This window comes from Alosa alosa, chromosome 10 (assembly GCF_017589495.1).
Source record: "Alosa alosa isolate M-15738 ecotype Scorff River chromosome 10, AALO_Geno_1.1, whole genome shotgun sequence".
Taxonomy (NCBI): Eukaryota; Metazoa; Chordata; class Actinopteri; order Clupeiformes; family Clupeidae; genus Alosa; species Alosa alosa.
Window position 1 is genome coordinate 11,383,119 of NC_063198.1, and position 26,030 is coordinate 11,409,148.

At 44.1% G+C, this 26,030-nt stretch overlaps 1 protein-coding gene across 2 annotated transcripts in view; it reads left to right on the plus strand.

The window, feature by feature from the left end:
• The first annotated feature begins 3,332 nt into the window (after positions 1 to 3,332).
• The window catches only part of ndrg3a (ndrg family member 3a), a 47,985-nt gene continuing 25,287 nt past the window's right edge, over positions 3,333 to 26,030 (plus strand). For both annotated transcript variants that reach the window (XM_048255197.1, XM_048255198.1), the window contains exons 1-3: positions 3,333 to 3,513; positions 18,355 to 18,420; positions 20,833 to 20,865. In XM_048255197.1, the coding sequence (XP_048111154.1) occupies positions 18,364 to 18,420; positions 20,833 to 20,865 (90 nt within the window). In that variant the 5' untranslated portion in view covers positions 3,333 to 3,513; positions 18,355 to 18,363. The remainder of the gene's footprint in view (positions 3,514 to 18,354; positions 18,421 to 20,832; positions 20,866 to 26,030) is intronic.

Here is a 26,030-nt window from a genome sequence, read left to right on the forward strand (position 1 = left end):
CGAGACACTGCAGATGAATAGGGTAAAATTGTTTACTTCTATCACCATACTTTCCCAGTTTGTTACTTACATAAACACAAGTAATTTTTGTATTGCAAGTTTTCTGAAATGTTATGCAAATGAGGCATTATCTATGTAAATATGCACTATTTTGCATACATTTCTAAAAACTGAAAACTGAACATTGTATGAAGACAAGTTCAAAATGAATGTTTCGTTCTGTTGACAGATACTACAAAGGTTTTTACTGAGGCCATTTTAGATATCTCTCTTTATCATTCAATAAATCATAAATTGCTGTCAGTGGTCTTTAAATATATAAACAAATCTCTCTGTAAAAGCCTTCAGAATATAGATTCAAATATAGATTTTACTTACTGTACATCTAAAGCATTTGATGCTCTGATGTGCTACTGAAGTGTTTCAGAATGTGAGGGAAAAACATTCTAAGGAAACTGACTTTTACAATGGCGACAGTTACTCACGGCGTCCCCTCTCCCAAAAAAAAAACCCCTCTCTTAGCCCCAATGTAGTAGCTCCGTCTACCCCAGTTTTCCTTTAGTTGACCCCACATGCAGCTCACATAGCCCATTTTGACCAATTATTGCCTTTGCCTGCAGTCCATGACGCTCTGGCAAGCACACACCTTTGCACATCCCTACACCTCGCTACTCACCTCAGCACTTGGTGAACATGAACAACTCCACATAGGTTCTTCAAATGATTGTGAAAGGCTACGCACAACACCCTACCCTTCATTTTACAAGAATTCTACCCACAATAGTATAAGTATATAAGTATAAGTATATATACTCTTTTGATCCCGTGAGGGGAATTTGGTCTCTGCATTTATCCCAATCCGTGAATTAGTGAAACACACTCAGCACACAGTGAACACACAGTGAGGTGAAGCACACACTTTCTTCCTAAAAGGTAATGAAATGTTTAGGTCAACTTTACAGTTGAATACAGGGAATTGCTCAAACGATATCTCCAGGCACCCAGCCTATTCTTAAAACCAGATTCACCAAGATTCTGGCCTTTGGCTTTATGATAAGCATTGCCTATTGTCATGGTTTTAGCGGGTAGTATATTTAATTGAGTGATGACATTTTGGCTTATTTGAGAAGTATTTAAGTTGAAATACTCAAATACAATCCCTCAAAGTATTTTGTTACAAACTACATTTGAGTTTTTCCAATCCTGCAAAATACAAATTACAAAATACGCTAAAGTAATTAAATACATATTTTAAATACATATAATTGAAATACTGCCCATGTCTGCATGTCCGAAGCGCTAACCAGTAGGCCACAGCTGCCCTATGGAATCTATTTCTAAAATGATACAGGGTTGAATCAAAAGTGTTTAATGTCCCGTGTCTACAGCCAGTAGCCTATCATAATAACAGGTTAATTGTAGTACAGGAGAAAGTTTTCAATAAATAAAAATTAGAGGTATATATCTGTATTGGCATCGACAATCGGCCGAAATGTGCTTGTAAATATTGGCATATTGGATATCGGCTAAAATTCAATATTTTGCATCCCTAGTGGAAAGGATTTAGATGATGTAGCATGAAATCCCACAGGGGGGCACAAAGACTCCTGCTGGCATTCTTTGATGCCGTCATTTGCTGTAAAACACCCTCAGTCTGTCTTATGCAGGAACTACAGTAGGCACAGCTGAAGTGCCCTTGAGCAAGGCACCTAACCCCTCACTGCTCCCCGAGCGCCGCTGTTGTTGCAGGCAGCTCACTGCGCCGGGATTAGTGTGTGCTTCACCTCACTGTGTGTTCACTGTGTGCTGAGTGTGTTTCACTAATTCACGGATTGGGATAAATGCAGAGACCAAATTTCCCTCACGGGATCAAAAGAGTATACTTATACTTACTTATGATGCTGCAGTTCTACATCAGACTAAGACACTAATAGGTCTGGTATAATCCTGCATCTGTGTCCTGCACACGCTGCGCATGACAAGAATTGCATCATCAATGTGGCATGCAGGGGGTGTTGTGTGTCTCCCAACAACTGTCACCACGCAACAATGACACACGTCTTCAACGCTGCAAATGCATGGAGGAGTAGGCCTATACCACCTCCTTAAGAGCTCACCAGGACCCTGCCTGCTCTGTGTTGTTGGCTCTCGACAAGTACGCCCGCCACAAGCCACTGTTCAACTTGTGCTAGGTTGTCAGCTTGTGTTCATGACTCTGATGACAGTTTAGTACAAGACATGGCCTTTTGAACTTGAATATGCTCCCAGCCCCCTCCTCCTCCATCTCCTGGGACTAACCCCCCCCCCCCCTTACACTCCTGTCTGTCCTGTTCTTTCTTTTGTCCTGTCTTATATGTTGTGTTATGTCTTATATGTTGTGTTAAGTCTTATATGTCACTATGCCTGCATAGAGAATTTTTTTTTTTTTTTTAATTGAATTGAATAGTTGTCTACCATCGCCAATGAGGTGCTGTTGGCTATGCGTGTTGCCATTGGTTAACATCGAGTTAACTCACCTGAAAGAGAACATAGGCTAGGTTAGTAATAGGTTAGTAATATATTATAGGTTAGTTAATAGGTTAGTAATATATTAGTTCAGTTTATCACCGTTCTCCTTTAAAGAGCCGAGGATATTGTAGAATAGCTCAGACGGAGGCTTTCTTATGAAGTTGTATTTAACATTGCACAGCTAGTACATGACATCAGTTCCAACATCGCTAGCCAACTAACCAACAGGGGTCTCCTGCTCACGTGACTACGTGGCTCACTGGGCCAATCAAAGCTCATCAATGCAATGCAGATATAACATTCTACAGATATATGCATAAATGTTACGCTTTTTCCATAATTTGTTTGAGAAGAACCTGTAAATGTACAGTAGCCTATTTTTTTACTCAACTTAAGATTTTAACTGTGCAACCCACCCATGGCTTGTTTCTTTCTTCACTTAGACTTCATGAATTGATTCAAAACGTTTTTGGACAGCTATTTTCTTTATTAATAATATGACCAAACCAGGGTTGTGCACAATTCGAATTGCAATTCTGCTTCCTGTTTGCTACCTCAATTGAAATGCAAGTGGAATTCAAGAAATTAATTGGAATTTAAGAGCCAGTTTTAATTAAATTCTGGAATTTTGCACAAGCCTGGACTAAACACTGACTAGCTTATTATACGCCTGTACTGTACGCCTTTGCCAACAAATGTTAGGACGAGGATTCAGATTAGTAGCCTAGTTCATTTTTGATCAGATAACCTCATGGGGGCGTTCCATCTATGGGGCGTACACATGCATTTGTGCAGCTGCTTCGCTTGTCCTCCTTGATGTCTTGGCTGCAATGTGTGGATAGTTCCGCCCAGCGAGAGTGACATCGACAGAGAGCGGCGAGAGTAGCGTACAGCCGAACCGAAACGTGCAGCCGAACGGACCGCGCATCTACATTGTTTCAGTTAAAGCGACCCTGTTGGAAATTTCTTTGAAGTCGGGAGGCGTTTTATAATTTGTTCCAGGCGGTAAGTAGGCTACAGCGCATCGAAATCGAGCTATGATCCATTTTTCCTCTCTAAAATGTCAAATGCAGATGTGGATATCGCAGTGATGAACATAATATGGAGCTTAAGTGACATTGCCGGTTGAGAAACGTATTCAAATGGCTTCGATTTCAATGTAGGCCAATACAACAATTATTTTTTTGTCAGTTAATTCTTACAATTAGGCTACCGCGACTACAGTAAAATCTGGTTTACGAGCAGTAGCCCACATTTAGCTTAACCACTTATGCCTTTCAAGATTATTCACAGAAGTTATATAAGAGCAAAGGATGAATATTATAGAGAATGACTTGCTGTTAATATTGGAACCTTTTTCGGTCTTTATTTAGGCGTTAAAGGCTCCACATTCATCCAATTAATCTAAAGTTTTGTTTCCCCATAAGAAATGTACGCATATCAAATGTCACTGTGATATTAAGGGTCCGTTTCTGTTCTGTAGTTTACATTGATAAGGAAATATAGCCTCAGTTATGCAGCCCATATGATGGTGAACAATTCAACAGATATAATCGAGCATGCCTTGTGCGCAGGGAGGATGGAGTAGGCTAGCCTTCTCTGGAAAGAGTAGCCTAAGATTGTGAGAGGAGACTATTTTACCCTAGATTATTTTACCCTTATAATGTAACAGTCAGTTGTTACCTGTTGTGGTTAATTCCGATCTTTTTAACCAGCTGTTTCAAAGCATGATGTTCGTTACTGTTACAAACATTGGCCTAATGCTGTTACAAAACATGATTATCGTATGCGGACATTGAAACATTTTCATTGCAGCCGGTAGTGAACACTGTACCTCGTTGGCTGTTTTTTAAGTTTTTTTTTAGCATGATAAAAAACTGCAAGAGTTGGCGAATGCGTATAGATACGTGTTCTGATGGAGTTGGGAGCAGATCTGTGGGAGTACATTACACAACTTCCGGCACAACCGACATGACATTGTCCTCGGTCACTTGTTTAGGCGAAGGTCAACTTAGTGGAGGTCTTTTAGCACCATGTGGTATGTGTCTGCAGGTGTGCGTGCGCGAGTCACGACGATTTCCAGATGGCTCAAATCAGCAGTGGATGACTTACTGTTTACACACCAAATAGTGAGCCGTTGGTTCATGTTGTTTTAGAAAACATCAGTTCTTACGCACACACCATTCTGGGGCCAATCAGAAAGGCGTCCCATTATCATGTCAGACTAACACCCGTGGTCCCTAACAGTACCAAAAATACCATTGAGATTAGGCATATTTATATGGTAATACATTGTTACTTTTTGTGTACACAGTAGGGGGATAAGGCCTATTCCAAATGTTTAGTGTCAAACAAGGCTGGTCCTGTTAACTCTGAATAAGTGGTAAACCTCCAGAAGAGCTTTGACCTATAGGCCTAGCTTTGGTTTGCTAGGTGAATGAACCCATGAGGCTCTTCCATTAGGAGTCAACCATTTGCTCTGAGTAAACTTATCCAGGTTTGTAAATGATGTGCTTGGACCACCCATATCTCATCTAGGGTAGAAATAAGCAGATGAGGTAGGGTATTCACATGCCCACAGCTTAATTAAGGACAGTCCCCCCCAATCCCATGTGGTGTATGACGCACTGAGCAAGTATCCCCTGAAGACCTGTGGTGTTTGTTTACCTGTGCTCCAAGGTATCTATTCTGAATGGCATGCTTGCTTGGTGCAGAAAGTAAAGCACCACATCATCATGACTGGTATGACATGATGGTAACTGTGTAGTAGATGGTTTGAGACTCATTATGTTATGGGCAGGCACTGGCTTCGCTTGTTCACCTCAACATGCACGTACATCTTGGCGCGAGCATACATACATACACACACACACACACACACATTAGAGACAGATAGGTGAGGATAAACAGCAGTCCAAAATCAGGTATCACTTCTAGGCTATTGGGCTGAGAGTTGCTGAGCCGATTGGCAGCTCAGTCTGCTTGAACACATGGGAGATGAGAGATTTAATTAAGCGTTTGCTCTCAGTCAAGCTCTCAGCTATCTCTCTCTCTTTCTCTCTCTCTCTCTCTGACTCTCTCTCTTTCTCTCTCTCTCAGCTCTCTCTCTCTGACTCTTTCTCTCTCTCTTTCTTCTCTCTCTTCTGAGAAAACGAACACAAGGGAGAGAAAGTTTGTGTGTGTGTGTGTGCGGGTGTGTGTGCGTGTGTGTGTGTGTGTGTGTGTGCATCAGTCGGCCTCTCACCACTCCTCTATTACTCAATAAAGCTGTCTGTCAGGGTTGGCTGAGAGAACAATCCAGCTGATTGAGACCGCAGAGAGAAGAGACACCTTAAAGTGGCGCCTAAGTCCTAAAAACATCTGCCAGACTGCCACATTGTTTTTGTGTGTGAGTACATCTCTATGATGTGCATATTAGTGTGTGTGTGTTAGTGTGTGTGTGTGTCTGTCTGTCTGTCTGTCTGTCTCTGTACATACGTGTGTGTGCGTGCGTGCACGTACATTCGTTTACACCTGGCTGCAGTGTGAGTGAATGAGGATTGGTCATTTACCTCTCCGCAGCGCTCTCCCTGGCTGTCACTGAGAGACAGCATGGAGGTCCTCTCCCCTGGCCGGCCCGCTCCGGCAGAACCGCTCAGCAGCAGGTGTCCCTGGCAGCAGCGGCACAGGTGTCAGCCTTGTTGATCCGGCAAAGTGGAACCCGTCCAAACCCACTCTCTGGGCGTCCCGCGGTGTCCTCTAGTGGGGAGGAGTTTTTTTTTTTTTTTATTAAAAAGGGCACCGCAGCCTTCCTGTCTCCACTCTCTCCTGTCCTGGACTGACGTCTGCTTCACCAGAGGAGAGGAGAGAGGCAGTGACAATATCATTAAATACCTGGCGAAGGCCGAGCACCTCTGCGTTCTCTGCCGAGCCTATTCCCCTGGGATATGAAAGAAATTATCAATATGGCTCCTTGTTTACTGTGTTTACAGTGGGCTCCTGTCACAGTTATTATTTCAGGCTCTGTTGTTTCACCCTTACCTGGAGGAAGGACAGGGATGTGCTGTGGTCTGCTGTGCTGTGCTGTGCTGTGCTAGGCTTGGCTGATTTCCAGATTTATTACCAAGACCACAGGCCCTCCTTTGAAGAGATGCCCTTTCCCCTACACCTGGCACACTCTCCAATGCAGACTTGAGTAAGAGATTGAGGAAAGAGAAGAGGGCACTCCTCTCCTCTCCTCTCCACAGCTGCGGCCTTCTCCTCGTTTTGAAGATCGTTAGCAGCCCACAGAGCTGGCACTGACATCAGAGGCCTGCTCCGCTCGCTGCCCGAGCAGAGCTTGCAGCGCCGGAGAAAAAGTCTCGCAGTGCGGAACACCCCCGCTACATTTTAATTACATCTAACAAATGGTGGATGGTAAAGTCCCCCCTTCCCTGGACTTGGTAAGTGTGCTGAAATGAAGCGTGAGGAGGAGATGAACTAGCGACAGAACCAGCAGCAGCAGTAGTGGTGGTGGGGGCAGCCTCTGATCCACCATGAGTGAGAGGTGCTTGTAGAGGTCTCGGTAAGTGCCGGAGACGGCGTTTTCACTCTGGCCCTGTTCTCTGTGACTGTGTTTTCAGACTGAGCGAATAAGCATGGCGCTCCACTCAAGCATGGTTGGTTAAGTCTTTTTTGGGTCCGATTTCCTGGAATGAAGGCCACAGAGGGTCTAGGAACTCCACCTGGGATGGAGGACATTGTGTGGTGAGGTTAATGCTATCTCGCAGCCACACAATAGAGAGCTGTGTTGTGCTGTCCCCCCGGATCGGACAGGCTCTGTGGTCTGGCCGGCATTATGAAGTCTGGTGAGAGGAAGTGACCGTGAGGTGCAGTCATTGGTAAAGGTCAAGCTGTTGAGGTGGATGTCATGTGGGTGTGTATCAGCACAAAGTACACACACACACACACACACACACACTCTCTCTCTCTCTCTCTTTCATACATGCTCACACACACACAGACACACACATACATACATACATGCACACACACACTCATGCACACACACACACTCTTTGTCTTTCCTACATGCTCACATGTACAGAGACACATTCTTGAGGAAATTGGCAGAAACACACACACACACACACACACACTAGAGGTGAGGACAGTGAGAGAGTGAGCATTGTGAGGCTGTTGACAACACGCCAGGCTGTCAATCTTCCAGTGAAATGCCCACATTGACAGGGTATCTCTCTCTCTCTCTCTCACTCACTCTCACTCCCTCTCTCCCTCCCTCCCTCACTCCCTCTCTCTTTGTCAAGCCCTCTGGGCTTCATCACTCCATATCATCATCTTGTCATGCTGCTGCTTGACTAAAGAAAGATGCATCTTATTTATTCTTGGGCTAAGCTGTGTTTCATCTCTGCTTGAAGCTTAGTTTTAAAAATACCCATTGTTGTGGAAAGTGTCTCTGTCTACCAAGAATTACACTCTTATCTTAGGCTACATTTTCTCTCACTCAAGCAACGATATTAACATTAATGCTGTAATACTGGCTTGCTTTTGTATTTGTATATCTGGGCCTCGTGTTTGTGTGTAAATGTGTGTGTATGTGTGAATTTGGATCTGTGTTTGTGTGTCTGTATGCATGTGTGTATGTGTGTGTTCATTTAACACAAGGCCATTCCAGATTCTCATAGATCATTAAGCACAAAGATAATTAGCTTGCAGATCGGCTTTATCTTTATCAAGGCTGTGCCTCCCTCTGCTAGCAACATTCCCTTTGCTCTCAAGCTCTCATATTAATTCACCAGATTGATGGCGCTTTGCTCTTCTCACTTTTAGCTTTATCATTCTTACCTTCGACACACGCACATCCGTCCCACCCAGCTACAGTGGCATACACCTGTGCCTGAGAGTGATGTTTTGGTACTTGGCAGAATTATTTGATCTAAAACGTCTTCTATTATCTAACCACAGGAAGCTAGTGAGTGGGTTGAAAAATGACATACACCAGGTAGCAGTTAGCAACCTAGCGTTTAGCTCCTCCCCGTTCTGGGAACTCCCGGGGGGGGGCTGTGCCCCTGAAGTCAGGTGCTCTATTAAAAGCACTGAAGGTTCCCTCAACATCTCACACGTTTAGCCTTATTTATAGGCTCGCGGAGCGCAAGAGAGGTGGCCAGGCCAGGGAGGCGCGTAGCCAAGCTCACGTCACATCCGTGAGGGCTCGTCCATGAGCTATGTCTCCCATCCAGTTAATAGCTGTGGATTTACCGGGACTGTCTGGTTGTGTGTTCCTCCTCTTGCATCCTGATTTCTCCCCAGGCTGTCCAAAATAAGGATTCTGATTGAACATAATTGTTTTATTCATTGATTAATTGATTGAGGCGGTTGATAAATCGACTCAGCTTCCAAAAATCACCCTCACGGTTGCTGAATGACAATGTGCGTGTGCCTTCCTATAAAACAAATGGATTTCTTCAGAGACTTCAATGACTGAGCGTTCAGTGTCGAAATGCTGGTCCTTATTGCGTTTTGGCTGCATTAAGGGATGGGTTAGCCAGACGAGTCTGGCCTCATCAGTGAGGGAGAGTGACTCGTGTTTGAGGTGTTGCTGAGGTTTGGGTAATTTGGTCCACTGCAGCCCAGCACAAGCCAATCCTTTTGTCTCTCTGGGTCAGCAGAGAAAGCAGCTTCCAAGAATCAAATCACTAAATCGCAGACCGCCTCCCCACTAACAAGCTTCACTGCACCAGGCGGACCGAGGCATCACTTATACATGAACACAGAAATATCTCTGGCCCGACACCATAGAGCAACTCATTACGAAGGGGCTTGCTGTCAGTATTGAGAGGAGTGTTTCACTGTCTCACACACTCTTCGTCATAGGCTGGTTATCTGAGCCCTCTGTGTGTTGTCAACACTACAAGCATCAGGTGTGTTTGCTGGCTCCCAGGTAAACACTGAACTAAAACGGCTAGCAAGTGTTTTTCGTTGTGTGTATCTCTTTTCCTCCAAGTTTTAAAACACACAAGCAGCACAAGTGATGAAAAAGATTCATGTACTGTGTGTAAAGAAGTAATATGTCTACAGAACGGATTTATAGCGTGCGTTCATATAGCTATAATCCAAATCCATTTGTCTGAACGACACACTGTATTATATTTTGAGCGGACCTATTGTAAGTGTTACATATTTCATTATTATCTTACAACACACTACAGTGGCAGCATTTAAGAATCAATAGCCACACAGCATGCCTATTTGAGTGGTGTGCAAAACGCTGTGGAAGGCAGAGCAACGTTTATGCTTAAGTGCAGAGAAAAAGCACCAGGAGAGTATTAAATCAAAGCACATATTACAAGTAGGCTACATATTAGAGCCAGAACACTCAAAGGATACTTCCCATAATGTGTGTGTGTGTGTGTGTGTGTGTTTGTGTGAAAGATTGAATGTTTTCACAGGGTGTGGGGAAGGGGGTAGTTACATTTTTGAAACAGACTCAGCAACGATGCCAACAAATATTAAAGCCTGAATCAATATGTTGGAGGGTTTTTTTTGTTATCTCATAAGGCCATTAGGCGATAAAGTGGCCCAGTAGAGAAATAATGCAATCTTTTAAAAGCCCTGGGAGAATGAGGGGAGAGAGAGAAGGGGATGCCCAGGGGCCAGGAACACCCTCCTCCAGCCACATCAATCCACCTGGACTTGCCCACTGAGAGCTGAGTGGACAACCGAGTTGCTCGGTGTGTGTGTGTGTGTGTGCATGCCTGTGTGTGTGTGTGCCTCTTTGTTCCTGTTAATTGATTCCAGTGGCCTAGGGCAGTGTCTGGCACATTTCTAGACTGTGACTCTGTGGTGTGTGTGTGTGTGTGTGTGTGTGTGTGTGTGTGTGTGTGCGTGCGCATGTTTGTGTTTATGACAGTGTAGTGTAGAGTGTTTGTGTGTAAGAGGGGAACTCCCCCTTTTGGCACTCTCCAGTGCTGCAGAGCTGCATTGTGGCAGCACAGGGATTTACTAATGAAGTGAGCCCCTGTGTGAGTCACTCTACCTCACAACACAGGGATCCCACCATCACGCTACAACAGACAGAGAGAGAGAGAGCGAGAGAGAAAGAGAGAGAGAGAGGTAAGAGTACAGCAAGAAGAGAAAGAGGCACCGGGATAATCACAAAATGAAATGAAATGGGAGAGAGAGATAGAGTGAGAGAGACAAAGACAACAAGGTCACCATCTCCGTCTGCTGTGCCGTCTCTTCCCTCCGAGAGACAATAATGGAGGGAGAAGAGAAGGGTTAGAGAAGGAGGAGAGGAAAAGATGGGGGGATGGAAGAGCCCACTCCTCTGCACAGGCACTTCCTGTTTAAGATTCATCAGGTACGTCTGCCCGAGCGGCAGATTAATCTGGCCTCGTGCCGCGTGGAGTGCCTCAGAAATGAAAGGTCAGGAGGGCTAGAGGAACAGGAACATGGGTCCTCTACACAACCATATGCTTTTATTCTGAAAAACAACAGAGAGAGAGAGGAAGAAAGGTCATTTGGTGGGAGAGGCAAAATATACTGATGTGGTATATGTGGGGGGTTGCAAGGTTGTGTCAGTCTATTTGCATTTACATATACTGTACATTTACATGTAATCATCTGGCAGATGCTCTGCGTCTACATTTGTGTATGCACAAGATGGCAGAGATAAGGGGGAGATGAGGGGCAAAGAGTGAGAGATAGAGAGAGAGAGAGACACGTTTGACGTGTGAGAGCCCTTTATTGAACCATCACTTGTCAATTGATGATAATGGTAGCCTGGTGATATGTTCCTGGTGTTAGCTGCAGCCTTTTTTATGAGAAAGACAGATATATAGCATTAAGGAAAGGTGGAAAATGTTTGAAGAAATTAATTGAAATTTCTAACAGTTGGCGTTTGTGAGGGATAGAAAGGGACAGACTTGATGAGAGACATAAAAGGGTGCATTACAAGATGGTCAGTTAATCAGTGTGTTTGATGTATTCGTAAGAATGTGTGTGTGTGTGTGTGTGTGTGGTGTTTAAGCAAGATAATAGAAAGAACCATATTGTTTTCACATTGTGTTTGTGTAAACAAATCTCTGCCAACCTCTGTGTCTCTACCTGTGACCCTGCATTCTCTGGACAGTGGGGGAGGGGAGGGGATTGTGTCACAGTATTACCACAAACATTGAATTTTGTTTTTGGTCCGCTTGGGGAAAAATGTCAAATGAAGAGATTTTCTCCCTTAATTCCCTTACCCAATGGCCGCTGGTTGGAGGGACGCTGGTTGGACATAATCTGGAGCTGAGCCTGTCACAGTCTTTTAAAACAGAATTACGCCGAGAACAGATTAGAAGCATGCTTCCAGCATGGAGAATGGTGTGTGTGTGTGTGTGTGTGTGCGTGTGTGTGTGTGTGTGTGTGTGTGTGTGTGTGTGTGTGTGTGTGTGTGTGTGTGTGTGTGTGTGTGTGTGTGTGTGTGGCGTGCGTGTGTGTGTGTGTGTGTGTGTGTGTGTGTGTGTGTGCGCGCGTGTAATTGAGCACAAATTTCCAGTCAGACTCTGGCTGTTTGCCTTGATGGAGCTAACAGCTCAATCTGTCACAGCTGGAGAACTGAACGGCGAGGTAGCGTGGTTATTTAGCGTTGTTGGTAAACTTTGAGTTAAGTCATTAGCCACTTTTTGTGTCTCTAAAGGCCACCCAGCTGAAACCTCATAACCACATCATCAACACACACACACACACACACACACACATACACACACACACACACACACACACACACACACACACACACACACACACACACACACACACGAGATATCACCTCACCACTCCAAACAATCAACAGATAGACATTCTGTCAAGGGAGACACAACACCCCCTCAGCCAACATTACGTATCAGGAACAAAGCTCTGGTCTAGTGGGTGGCAATAGGTTGCATTTGCATACTGAAGGCCTGGACCTTGAGAATTCTAATACATCCCAAGGTTAATACAATCTGCCGCCAGACGACGTGTCCACTTTCCCGTTTGTTAGGATTCAATGAATGTGGAAAATGGGGCGGATAAAGCTTTTAATAAGCGGCCAGCGCGGTAGATTTGAGTTGCGTGGACCCTTTTTCTCTCCCTCTCTGTTTCAGTGATCCCATGGGTCGCCCGATAGTGCTTTACAGGGGCTGACAACAGTCCGAACTCCTCTATTCTCTGCTCAATGTAGGTGGTGGAGTTGGCAGAGGTTCACTGCTGAGCCACCCCACATACCCCCCCCCCCTCCAACCCGTCCCCCTCCCTTTTTTATGCGTTCTTTCATGCTCCACCGCTAATCCAAAAAAACACTTTTCCAATGCCAGTAATTGGGGAATGTCATTAAAGTAATTTGCGCTAAGTGAGAAAGACAGCGCTGGGGCACACTGTGTGTGTGTGTGTGTGTTTTTTGTGTTTTTGTGTCTATATGTGTAGCCTATACAACTATAATGCGTGTTCAAACTTTTTGCTTCCGCGCATGGGGATATTCTAGTTTGTTTGTCTACCAGTTTAGAATATTCATGACAAGAATCTTTGATCCCCATCATCTGCCTGTCAACCCACATGCTGAAAGCAGAGAGAACTCTGGGATGTGTGTGTATCTGCCCCGTCTGTGACGCCAATCTTTGATCTAGTGCAGTTTCTCTCTGTCTGCCTCCCAAGCGCCCTACAGATGTCAGATACCTCAATGTGTTTATGTCATCCAGAGACAGTGGTCTATAATTGGAAGCCATTAACAAGCCTTCATTTATTTCATCACACACACACACATACACACACAGACACACACACACATACACACACACTTAATTTTTTTAATTCACTGAATTTGACTGATGTTGTATGTTTATAGCCTCTAGTCATCTCTGTCATTAAGGCAGAGATTTCACTGACTCAGGGTCAGTTCTAAGTTCTAAGATAGAGGTATAAAGCTGGGGGGTTGTTGGGGTCAGTGTTAGGGCCTGTGGTGTCGAAAGAACCTGGATTATAGGCATCCCTCCCCTCCCCTCTCCTCCTCACCCCGCCACCACTGGGAGATGGAGATGGATGGGTGGGTTGTCGGGGTGGGGGAGGGGTGTCGGCGAAGCACAATCCCCACCTCCATCCATCCATCATGTGGCAGTGTTCGCTGACACGGCAGGTAGCAAGACTAGCTTTTGTTGCATGCGTGTATATTTGTGTGTGTAAGTGATTCTATTGTGTGTGTGTGTGTGTGTGTGTGTGTGCGCGTGTGTGTGCGCTTGTGAGAGGACATGAGAGGAGTGTCCTGTCCCGCTGTGGAGACAGGAGATAGATGAGACTAATTTTGTCTGACGCATGAAGACCGCTCACCAGTTTGTCAGCAGCTAAAACTGAGCCACTTATCACACAATGGCGTGCAGCACTCGGGACAAATAGGATCAGAACTCTGCAGACATCAACACTACTGTCTCGCTTCAAAGGCTCCACAGGAGCCAATGCTCCCTCACACCTCCAGAGCCAACCACAAGGCCTAACGCTTGCTGTAGCAGTGCAAGGCCATGCACCTCCCACGGCCAAAATTTAATGGGTGCAGGATCCAGCACATCAGTATCAAAAACAATAGGAGATGATCCGCACACCATATAGCTGCCATTCACAGTGTTTTATTTTGTTTGTGACGTGTGTGTGTGTGGCGGCTCTTCCTCAGACTTAAAACTGTGTTATGGAGTTACCATCTTACTACTGCTTACTGTAAAGCAAACAACTGCAGTTTACGGGCCACTACACCTTACTATGAAAGGTCACACAACCTAAAAAGAGATCTGTCATAGTTATGTGGTGTCCATGCTGTACTTTCAAAAGAACAGCCACACCTAAACATTCAGTGTAGGATTTTTGATATTATCAGGTTGGGTCTGTCATGCTAGGCCCAAGTTATATCTGCACAGACTCAGACTGCTCTTTAAATTACTTTAGAGTCTCCTGCCGTCATGATCATCATCTAATCATCATTTTTCTTTTTCTTTTTTCTTTTTCTCTCTCACTTTAGCCTTTTCCTCTTTGTCTCCTCTCCTCTGTCTCTGTCATCACTCTATCTTTAAGCATATCTGTCTCTTTATCACTCTCACACACTTTCTCTATATCTCCCTCTCTCTGTCACCTTCTCTCACTCTTTCCTGTTCCAGTCTATTCATCTGACTCCTATCTTTATGCCTCTATCTCTCCTCTCATCCAATCTCACCACTTCTCTTTTCGCTGTCTATCCATTCTCACTCCCCGGTGCCTTATCTCTTTATAAAGTGGATATCCTATTTTGTGAAAGTGCCATAGCAATTGCAGAAGAGAATGACTTTGAGTACACTCACTCTGTTATCTTATCCAAAGATTGAGCCCCCAAAGGTATTTCTCCTTTATGACCTCTGGCAACTTAATAACCAACTCATTTATTGCCGTGGGATAAACATTGGCAAAAGCGGTAATCATTACTGATGAAAGCGACCCTTAAGGACACACTCTCTCTCTCTCTCTCTCTCTCTCTCTCTCTCTCTCTCTCTCTCTCTCTCTCTCTCCCCCCCATGCGCCTGTGCTGGAATTATGCATGTCTGCTGGGACCCACAGCTCTAGTCTGATAGGGGGGTTTGAGAGAACCGGAGAGAGGGGGGGGGGGGGGGGCACAGATTTTCTGCTTTTTTCTAAAGCCTCAGTGATTTACTGTCTATGTTGGCTAATGCCACAGCCTGCCGTGCAGCTTGTGCCTCTTGTACATGGCTTTGTCCTCTGGGGCTCCTTGCCCAAAAATAAACAATTGCCTCTCTCTTTGTCTCTATGGCAACGCTGGAACATACCATAGCATGCAAGAAATGGCCACAATGGGGGGATGCTAGTGGTGTGCGCGTACAAGACAGTGGATGGCCTGTTTTTCAGAGGGAGGGCTGTTTCTTCTGTGTGTGTGTGTGTGTGTGTGTGTGTGTGTGTGTGTGTGTGTGTGTGTGTGTGTGTGTGTGTGTGTGTGTGGTGGAGTGAGGTGGGTATTAGTTGGTCCGTTCAGGGAATCAATCCAAATTCTGCGGTCAGAATTGCCTCCTTGAGTAGTTGTTGTCAAGAAAGCAAGCGGCAAAGGAATTCCGCTGAGGGATTTGTCTTGTCCTAATTAGTAAATCAATAGTATTTGGATGCCAAATTGATGGATTGAATTTCCTATTCCAAGTCCAGAAAACCTGGTAAGAAAAATGGGGCATCAGAGATGTAAACCTACTGTGAGTCAAGCAGTCAGTCAGTCAGTCAGTCAGTCAGTCAGTCAGTCAGTCTAAGCTGTCCGTCAGTCTAAGCTGGGCCCTTGTGTTTCCCAGGCGAATCGGGGCCATGATTACAGTTAGCCTTTGCCCTTGCCCCAGTTTCTGTAGCAGCCGCAGGAAGCGTTGGATTGAACCGAGCGCTGGTGTAAATCTTTTGAAGCATGCTGAATATTTGTTTTTCCTTCTCGTCTTGTCTAAATATTATTTAGCGCCTGGGAGCCGGCTTTGCCAGCAAGATTGCAGGGCAGATTTTCACCCTGCTAATCACTTCCGATGCGTGATATGTACAAACAGTTCAGACTCCTTCGATATTTTTTTATGCCCATTCACTGAATGGAATTCCAGGCTGCTTGCCATTTAAACCACTGATTGATCATGTACCAATGTGACCATGGGAGTAGAAACACCATTGAAGATGTGTTTTATTCAATAAGCTCACAGCCAAGACAGACATCTACTTTAAGGATGTAGTCATAACACTATTGGTAAGACACTCTTAATACAGCACTGGTGGGCCCCCACCTATAAGCTTTTCTAGCTTCTTTGGGGGACCCATTCACTCTACCCGCTTGTCTTTGTACTAGGGATGTAACGATTACCGGTATAATGGTACAATGGTACAATAATGGTAGAATGGTATAACCGCGATAAAATTGTTGACGATAATAATTACCGTTTTCATTTCAAACATCATGATTATCACTGTTGATTTCCGTGGTGTGGAAACCGTGTGTTTAATCCTTCCCAGCTTCATCCGAGCCTGCTTTTGACATACAGTAGGCCTGGTACAATGGAACAAAACTGGTACCCTACTGATTCTGTTGTCTAATTGATGGTTTTGGTGATGTAATTTCTAAATCTATCATAGCCATTCAGACTTTCTAGTTTAGGGTACACCTGATTTGACAACCTCCTCTCAGTTAAATGTAGGGAAGGACTCCAGCGCCATAATCCACCACAAACCTATGGTATGACTAGTGATTTTCAACAACAGGCATGTCAAAGCCCCACTACTGTGTAATGACCACATGAGGACTTTTCAGCAGCAATGCAGTAAGGACTGAAATTATACTAGTCACTGACCTCCATCCCCATGTGATCCGTGTGTCTGTTTAGAAAAAGGACATTTGAACTAGGTTTTGAGATTGAGACGGAAGGCTAACTCTGCCCCAGGCTACACCCTGGTAATAGTGAAAATGCTTTGATCTTGTGAAAGTCGCAACAAACCTTTGATGGATGTGTGACTGGAGTCCATTTCACTTGACCCGTGCCAGTTGCCACAGGCTTGGTGGGTGGCAGTGATCTATAATTGCGCATGAGTGCTCTGCTGAGGTTATTCTCCAAGGTTCACGTCACCTCATCACCAAGAACCCTGGGCTTCCTACATATAGGACCCAATCTTATTCAGCTGTAGAGTTTGATAGATGACCCGAACAAAAAACTCCTCCACCAGTGACCAGAGGAGGAGGCACAGTACAGTAAAAGGAAGATGGAGATGTGACCAATCAACATCCCACTTGCTCAAAAATCCAAATATTTCCCTACAGGCCAGAACAGTCGTGACAGAGGAGGAATTTAAAAACTTCACCTCACCAGGGGACCAAGAATGTGTAATTAGTTGTGTGTGTTTTGCCCTTGAGCAGGCATTGAGGCTCTGGTGTGTGTGTGTGAGAGAGAGAGAGAGAGAAGGAGAGAAAGAGAGAGAGAGTGTGTGTGTGTGTGTGTGTGTGTGTGTGTGTGTGTGTGTGTGTGTGTGTGTGTGTGTGTGTGTGTGTGTGTGTGTGTGTGTGTGTGTGTGCTGGTGTGTGTGTGTGTGTGTACGACCAGGTCTCCTGGGGCGAATAAATGGCTTGGGCGTATTTAGCTGCCCGTCCCCCTGCCTGATCACCTCTCCTCCTCAGGACCCCTTTGTGGGGGTTACGAGGGTCGAGTCCACATCCATAAAAAATGAGCCAAGCATCAGCTCCACCCGCCGCCAAGTGTGTACAGAAGCGAGAGCGCACCACTGCCGTAAAACACACCGTGTAAATCATTTGTCTTACATGAATATTATGATGTCTGAGGGCTTGCGCCAAATGTAGGACCGTGTGAGCAGTGTAAAAGTGGACTTTAATCATTTACTGCAGATGTATGTATTAGTATGTAGACTTTCTTTTTTCCAAGCAGGTCTTATTACCCATTCTGGCAACGAGACTGCTGTTCTGGACAGAGGAGTTGGAATGAGTGTTTAGTTTTATGACTTTCCCCCGAAGACATTTGACGAATGATTTGAAAGTGATTTGGCAATTCCGTCCCTATGGCAACGCACGTTATGAGAGTAGCCTGTAGCCTCTGATGTCAGCTCCTGTGATGTTAGTGAAAAATTGCGTGTGCTGGTTGTGGTGGTTGTAGAGACAGGCTGTTTCACTGCGTGGCACTGTAGCACTGTAGCACTGTAGCACTGCGCTGTAGCGAGCCTAAAAGATTGTGATGTAATGTAAAGGACTGATTTATTTATGGGGGATGTAGTTTTCAAGGCACTGGTACTTGATGCTGTAGTGTAGCTTGAATGAATCTATAACGACTTATCTCTCTCTTTGTCTTTCTTTTCCTCTCCCAGAGCAGAGAGATGGATGAGCTACAGGATGTCCAGTTGACTGAGATCAAGCCCCTGCTGACCAACAAGGTACAATGACCTCAAAAACCACACACACACACACACACACACACACACACACACACACACACACACACACACACATAGAGTTAGAGAGAATCACATATTAACATGTGGATTGTGGACCCTTGTAAATGTTTACACTTAAGATTCACAAGCATGACCTAAACAATCCGATGGACACGGACCAGACCACTAAAAGTGTGTGTGCATAGCATAGTGTATGCACACTGATATTTCGATGCCATAAGCGTGGTCACAAACCCAGCACTCACGCAAGCACTCCGTTTCTTCTCCCAGACTGATTTTAAAATATGAGAGATATACCCGCTGCGGCGCTGTTACATAACTCAGTGCATACAGTACATCTACTCACATAGTCTCACACACATATCCACAACTTTGCTTCACTTTTTAGCAGGCTTACACACACACACACACACACACACACACACACACACACACACACACACACACACACACACACACTCACTCACTCACTCACTCACTCACTCACTCATTCACTTACCCACTGTCCTGTCACACACACGCATGCATTCTCTCTCTGTTTCTCTCTCTCACACACACAAACACATTCTCTCTCTCTCTCTGTTTCTGTCTCTCTTTCTCTCTCTCTCTCTCTCTCTCTCTCACACACACACACACACAGTTTCTTAAACATACTCATGCACACTTTGTTATTGATGGTTCAGGTCATCACTCCATCAGCACTCTCAGTTCATCAAACTGAATTATTCATGTGTAGGTTACTGTAGCCAAAGAGATGGAGCCAGAGAGAGAGAGGAGAGAGAGAGAGAGAGAGAGAGAGAGAGGGAGGGAGAGAGAGAGAGAGAGAGGAGGGGGAAAGAGGGAAAATAGGATTGGAATGTTCAAAAGGGGGTTTAAAAGGCAGGGAAACTATAATAGCGTAAATAAAGACAGCGGGAGTTAGCAGTGGGCGAACGTGAGAATTCAAAAGAGAGAGACAGAGGGAGAGAGAGAGAGAGAGAGAGAGAGAGAGAAGAATATGATAAAGAAGAGGAAAGCAGTAGGAAGAGGCGAAGATCAAAGATGTTTCCGAGTTCGCTCGCTTGTCTGGAAAGGGCATCAAAAATATTGCAGCACATCAGAAATACTTCACTCACACACTCACACACACACACACACACACACACACACACACACACACACACACACACACACTACACACAGACAGACACAAACATCACAACAGCCTCAGGCAGCCAGATCTGAGATCTGCTTCTGCTGCAGTGGTGTGTTGTGTCCATCACAACAACAGAGGGGTGGAGAGTGAGTGGTGAGTGAGACAGATCTCTTCATCTCTCCATCTCTGGCAATAACACTGAGTGTGGAGATCTGCCAGCATCCAACATGTTGTATCATGGTTGCATCATCTTGTGTCAGCATGTTGTGTGTTTAGTGTCAGACTATCTTTGCCATGTCACATCTTTAGTCTGAGAGAGGCCGTTCAGTTATACTTGATTCAGCACAGTCATGTCATAATTATAATGTGTCAGCATTGGTCATGTTTCTTTTTTTTTCATTATTTTGAGTGGGTTTGTAATGGTGATATTGGATTGAAATGTTCCTCATTCCTGGTAGAGCAGTGTTATAACAATGCTACGGTATTTTGCTATTCATGACGCACACATACACAATCTATTTCTAGGCTGTACTGTAAGCCACTTTAGATCTGCTGGCTGCTGAAGGAATAACAGGAAATGTTGTTAATGAAAAAATCAAATCATGTGTAATCTCACATTGCTTGAGGCAGAGAGAGAGAGAGAGAGAGAGAAATGGAGAGAAGCAGAGAGAGAGGGTGTGCCAGGTTGAGCGCTGAGCGTGTTTGATGTTGAGGAGGCCCAGGTGACACACGTCAAGTGCTGAGAGCTGAGAGGGCATTCCCTCGGTCAGCTCGCAGAGAGAAAGAACTGAGGCACACTCTTTGACCTCTCACTCCACCTAGTGGCCCCACCATCAAGAGCAGCTCACACGGAGAGACTGCCAGAGAGGGAAGGGGAGGGTGACAGAAAGGGATAGAGAAAAAGAATGAGAGAGAGAGAGAGCATTATATTGAGTACATTGATCTCAGAGTAAAGGGTATGTATGGCCATGAGAAAACAGCACAGAACACAAGGATCAAGGGCAGGCAGAATTGAAAGCACTTTCATGGAACAAAAAGACATGTCAGGCACAAAAAGACATGTCTGCGTTTAAATGTGTTTTCAAGAGGTTCGCTGTGCTACAAGTGAATTCTAGATGTGATCACCACACACAAGTACTCTAGTATGTTCACCCTATACACACTGTTATAGCAGAAACAGGCAGAGTAATGACATGGAGAGGTTTCTGAGAAGATTTATGTATTGATTTCCTGTTGCTTTTTTGTTGCTTTTGCAGAATGCTCGTAACTTCCAGGACTTTGACTGCCAGGTGAGTTAAGGGTTTTAACATCTTCTTTAACATCATCTGATGTCCTTGAGTGATCATACATAAAAGGTGATTCTATTCTATGTGAATATATGTTATTGCTGCACTAACAACATCCTAGTGGCACTGTGCCTTTATTGTACCTTGATTGTCTTAAGTCGCTTTGGATAAAAGTGTCAGCTAAATATAAAATATACACATGTAACACACACACACACACACATACACACACACACACACACACTCAGAGTGTCACCATGGCCGCTATTGTGAGGGCTGATTTCTCTGCTCCGACCCCATTCTTCAGCACAATGGCTTTGGCCTCTCTTGCTCTGGTGCAATGTTCCCAAGCTTTAGTTACTCAAAGTCCACAGGCAGGATTGTACCAGGGATCAATTTAATTTCAATCCATGCCCCAAATAAAAGTTCATTAAATAAATGACATCATCCATTAAATAAACTCATCAAATAAATGATATTCAGTACTAGGAAATGCATCAAAATGTGATTAACTGGAGATCTGGTAAATATTTCTGTGTATCGCTGAATATTGTGAGGACCTCCGTTGACAGTGACCTCGATGAGCCTGTGGGTCTGTGGTTTTGCTGAGGATTGCAGGTCCAGTTTTGCTCTCTCACCTGATGGGCTGCTAAAGAGAGCCATGTACAGGATGCACTTTATCCTCCAGCTGTCATTGTGGGTTGCAGTGGAATTGTAAGAGTTGCAGTGTAATGATTCCCACTCTCCAGTGGCGGCCATGCGTTTTGCAACCGGTGCTCAGTTGGTTTGGTTTAGTGCGGGGTGTCTGGGATAGATAGCTGGGGGCAGGGGTGCAGGAGGCACGGGGGACGTGGGGGATATGTCCCCCGCAGTGCTGAAGAGACAGCCGTCGTCCCCCTCACTTTTGATAAGGAAAAAAAGCCTTATAGGTACGCTAAATAAATAATAACATATAGGATTTGCGCTAACTGTAAAACTCCCCATAACAGCATCACATCACTAACCACAGCCATCTACAGTACTGTAAGACTGCACAATCTCATATTCACTCTGTTGGATATCTGAAGCCAGTTTGTCTACTAACAATCATAAAATAATCCAGGTTACTTTCTTAGCATAAATCATTCATCATCATCTTTATTTGAGGCAGGCTGGTATTCGAGGCAGGCTTTTTAAAATATTTCTTACCTGCATTTAGACATGCGTTTCGTTTGGAGCGGCATACCGGTAGGCTATCAAAAGCATTTTCGTTTTGGTTTGGGATTTAATTGACTTTTGGACTGTTTGATTATATTGCTAAATGTTGGGACTGATGGGCACTGAAATCTGGGAGATATTTGATGGTTCACTGTTAAGTTTCATGCAGTTGAAAAGGTGTCGGGATTTCCACTGCTGTTTATTGCGAGACAAGGCAGCCCTTCATTGAATAGGGGTTGCGCTGTAATGGAAACCTTTTTGCGTAGCCAAGTAGCCTAAATTGAGTTATTGTTTAATTATGCATGATTTAGTAGGCTACTTTTTTTTATAAAATTCATAGGCTGGAATGCCTTGAGTCGCAACAATTGTGTTTAAATGTAGTAGGCTTCAGCCTTTGGCAATTAGCTCGAAAGGGGCGGCAAGAGAATGATCTTGAGAACGTACGTTGGAGACCCATGGTAGGAAAACGACTTTTCTTTGCCAACCGTAGGCTATTAATCCAACCAACATAATACACGGCCTAGCGTTCTTATGCGTTCAGTGTGGGGTATAAACAAGCTGAGAATTTAGCGGTGTCACGTCTGCCTGTCACAGACATGGGGAGCTCTTTTAAGCTTGGGATAATGTGATACAGTTACTACAGTAACAGTATTTTATTTTACTTCTTATGTAATTTTTTTTCAATTTTATAAATGCTTTGTTTAAATGCTGTTGGAACAAATAGTTATAGATTATAGATTATAAAGGCAACTTTCTGTTGCAATTTTCTGTGTGTTCTGGACTGGTAACTTGTTAAGCCAACACTTGTTAAGTTCTAACGTTGCATAAATATTAACTGCAAACACACAGTGGAGAGTTGATTTGGTTTATACCAGACAATTTAAGTAGGTCTAACTAGGCTATTTGATCATGCAGTCTATGTTTGGATCATAGGCATGATGATTCATTCATGGCTTCATAAAATATCAACATCCCATGTTGCTTTTTTCTACCATTGGCCCAAGTAGTGTGAAATAAATAAAAAATAAAAAATACAAGTAGAATTGCACATAGCAAGAAGCTGGTCTGAGGGCAGATCTGGCGTTGTGCTCATCTCACAGTTTTCACCATTTTTATCAAAAAAGATTTTGAAAACAATCAATGGTATTATCTTAATATTCTGGCAAGTTTAAAATATGATGGTCGAAAGTGGGCCAGAGGTGGCGATCCGATATCTGGAAATCTGATCTCACTATGGGTTTGTGTTCACAATTTGGTCCCCCTCACTTTCAAAATATCTCCTGACTGTGGGCCTAATGCAGATTGCATCTGATCTCGACCCAGGTTGAAGCTCACGTTGAAAAAGCTACAGGACATTTGTTTGGGTCACATACTGAAAATGTTCATTCATATATGTGTCACATGTTTTTTTACAAGCTAATATGGCAGTTGTGTAATAAGCAATATAACACCTGTCATTGTCAATACATCTGATTACCCTGTTCGACCATGTTTGTTTTTATTTTGCGATCCTGACTGACGTTCTAATTTCTAATCTCTTGTGGATTGTTACAATTCAATCACAGCAGTACTTTAACACTGTATATTTATATTTTGTTTAGCATGCACTGCTGTTAATGTCTAGCCCTTCCTTACTTATGCAGGTGGGCCACTGTCTGATCAGGTCATTTCAGGATTTGCCCTTCAGCGACACTTGTGGCCACTATTAGAATGCACAGGATGATAAGGATTGTGGTGCATACAGGAGTGTCAGAGGTGTACTCAGAGTCGTCTGTTTGAATGACACTCCTGTATTGACCCAGGGCTCGGCTACAGGACCTCACAGCTCCTTATCTCTAAAGCCTTAGCAGTCTCTTCAGCACACTGATAATGATGTTGGTTGTCGTTTTTTTCTGACTGGGTAGTGGGTACTAAAGTGAAATCAAGCAACGGCAGTCAATTTTAGACTCTTTTGGCTATTAACAGATAAAGGCACAAATATCAAGACAGAAGCAAGCCCCACCAATGCAAAGTCAGAAAGCGAAAAATGCAAAGCAAATCCTGAAAGAATATCAGTGAGTGTGTTAAAGATACACTATGTAAGAAATACCTGAAACTGCATAGTATACCTTTAACATGTAGATATAGAGGATTCCAAATGGTCAGAGGGACTCTATTTGGCTCTGCTTGTACCAGTTTGGTTTAAATTCTTTGAGATTTGGAATGAGTAAATATGTTAGCATAAAAATTTAGAAATTAACTACATTTAAATTGTGAAAGAAGAATGGTGAATGTATGGCCATGGTTATGCCTGAAGAAATAACTGAAGGTGTGTGTGTGTGTGTATGTGTGTGTGTGGGTGTGCGCGTGTGGGTGTGTTTGTGTGTGTCCAGTATGTGTGGGTGTGGGTGTTTCATCAGTATATTGAGTGGAGAAGCCCAGTAGAAGTAGAAGCCCACTAGAGTGCACTAGAGTGTGTGTGAGAGTGGAGCCAGGGGGCTGTCACGCCTGCACCCACATCACTGCTGCTGCAGCTAAAAATAGCTTCTGCAGGTACTGGGCTAGGAGGAGCACAGTCTTGTGTGTGTGTGTGTGTGTGTGTGTGTGTGTGTGTGTGTGTGTGTATTCTGAACAAAGAGAGAGCACAGAGGGGAATGCAGTGATGTGATCTTACCACTCCCTCTCAGCATGATGTGAACGCGGGGAACACACACACACACACACACACACACACACACACACACACACACACACACACACACACACACGCGCACACGTATGGGCAGATGGTACGTTTGCAGGAAGAAGCCACACCCTTCCTTTCTAGTAATGGGATTCTCTGCAGCAGAGATGCAGCAGTGTTGTGATGCAGAATGTAGCAGTGCTGTGTCTTTAAGGTTACAGAGGGTCTGTGTACCACTTCATGACAATCTGTTGATGTGCCATAGCCTTAATGTAATCACTGTACCAGTGTTTGTGTCCTTTGATCTCAGCCACAAACTCACAGCTCAACCCACCTCTTTCATTTGCTATGTTCCAAATTTGACACTTTTGTGTTTTGCACTGCAGTGCTGATTGTAAAAATATACATAATTATATGTTCATTGAATCCAGTGTAATTTGCGTTTGCTTGTACGCATGAATGGATGGATGTGTGTGTGTGAGTGTGTGTCTGGGATTTGTGTGCATGTATATATATATATGAGTAAGAGAGCGAGAGAGAGAGAGAGAGAGAGAGAGTTCTGTTCATGAATGTAGGAGAGTGTGTACCATGTAGGTGTCAGGCATCTGCCTGTGGAACTGAATATGTCCTGGTGATTGGATGTGGCATTTGCTTCCCAGCCCTCACATATCCAGTGAGACAGTTCAAGGACGCAGAGAAGGTCAAAGGAAGGTCATTAGATATACCCACAATAAAAAGCATCTTTTCATATATTTGTCCGTATAGCCTTTCTATAATAGAACCCAATCTAGACCATTGTCAAATACCAGTCAGTGACCTAAATTCTCATCGTTTTAATTTGATACAATGACTAGTGATCTCTTGGCTTCAAAAGGGTTAAATTTCTGTGGCAAAGTCGTGCTTGGAGAAAGACTGCAAGTCATGGCGGACCTTATGCCTAGATGCAGTTGCATCATTACAACCAAGAGAGGGTGCTACAAGCTCAGAAAAAGGAAGGCCATTTGATGGAATTGAAAGAGACAGCACAGTGAATGTAACGTACCTGCTTTCTAATGTCTCTAAGTACTTGTGATCAGTTGTGTAGCTGATTCAGATCAGATCATTTTTTTTACAATCATATACTAATTGAAAGGTTTTTAGGGTATTGCTTTAAAGCAGTGGTTCTCAAACGTTTTACAATAAGTACCACCTCAGAAAACAATTGGCTCTCCAATTACCACCATTATAACTGCCATTCAAATATAATAGTTAGGCCAATTTCACATTTTGTATATTGAGCATACTGTTTTGCCTCGTTTGTTGCTTGCAG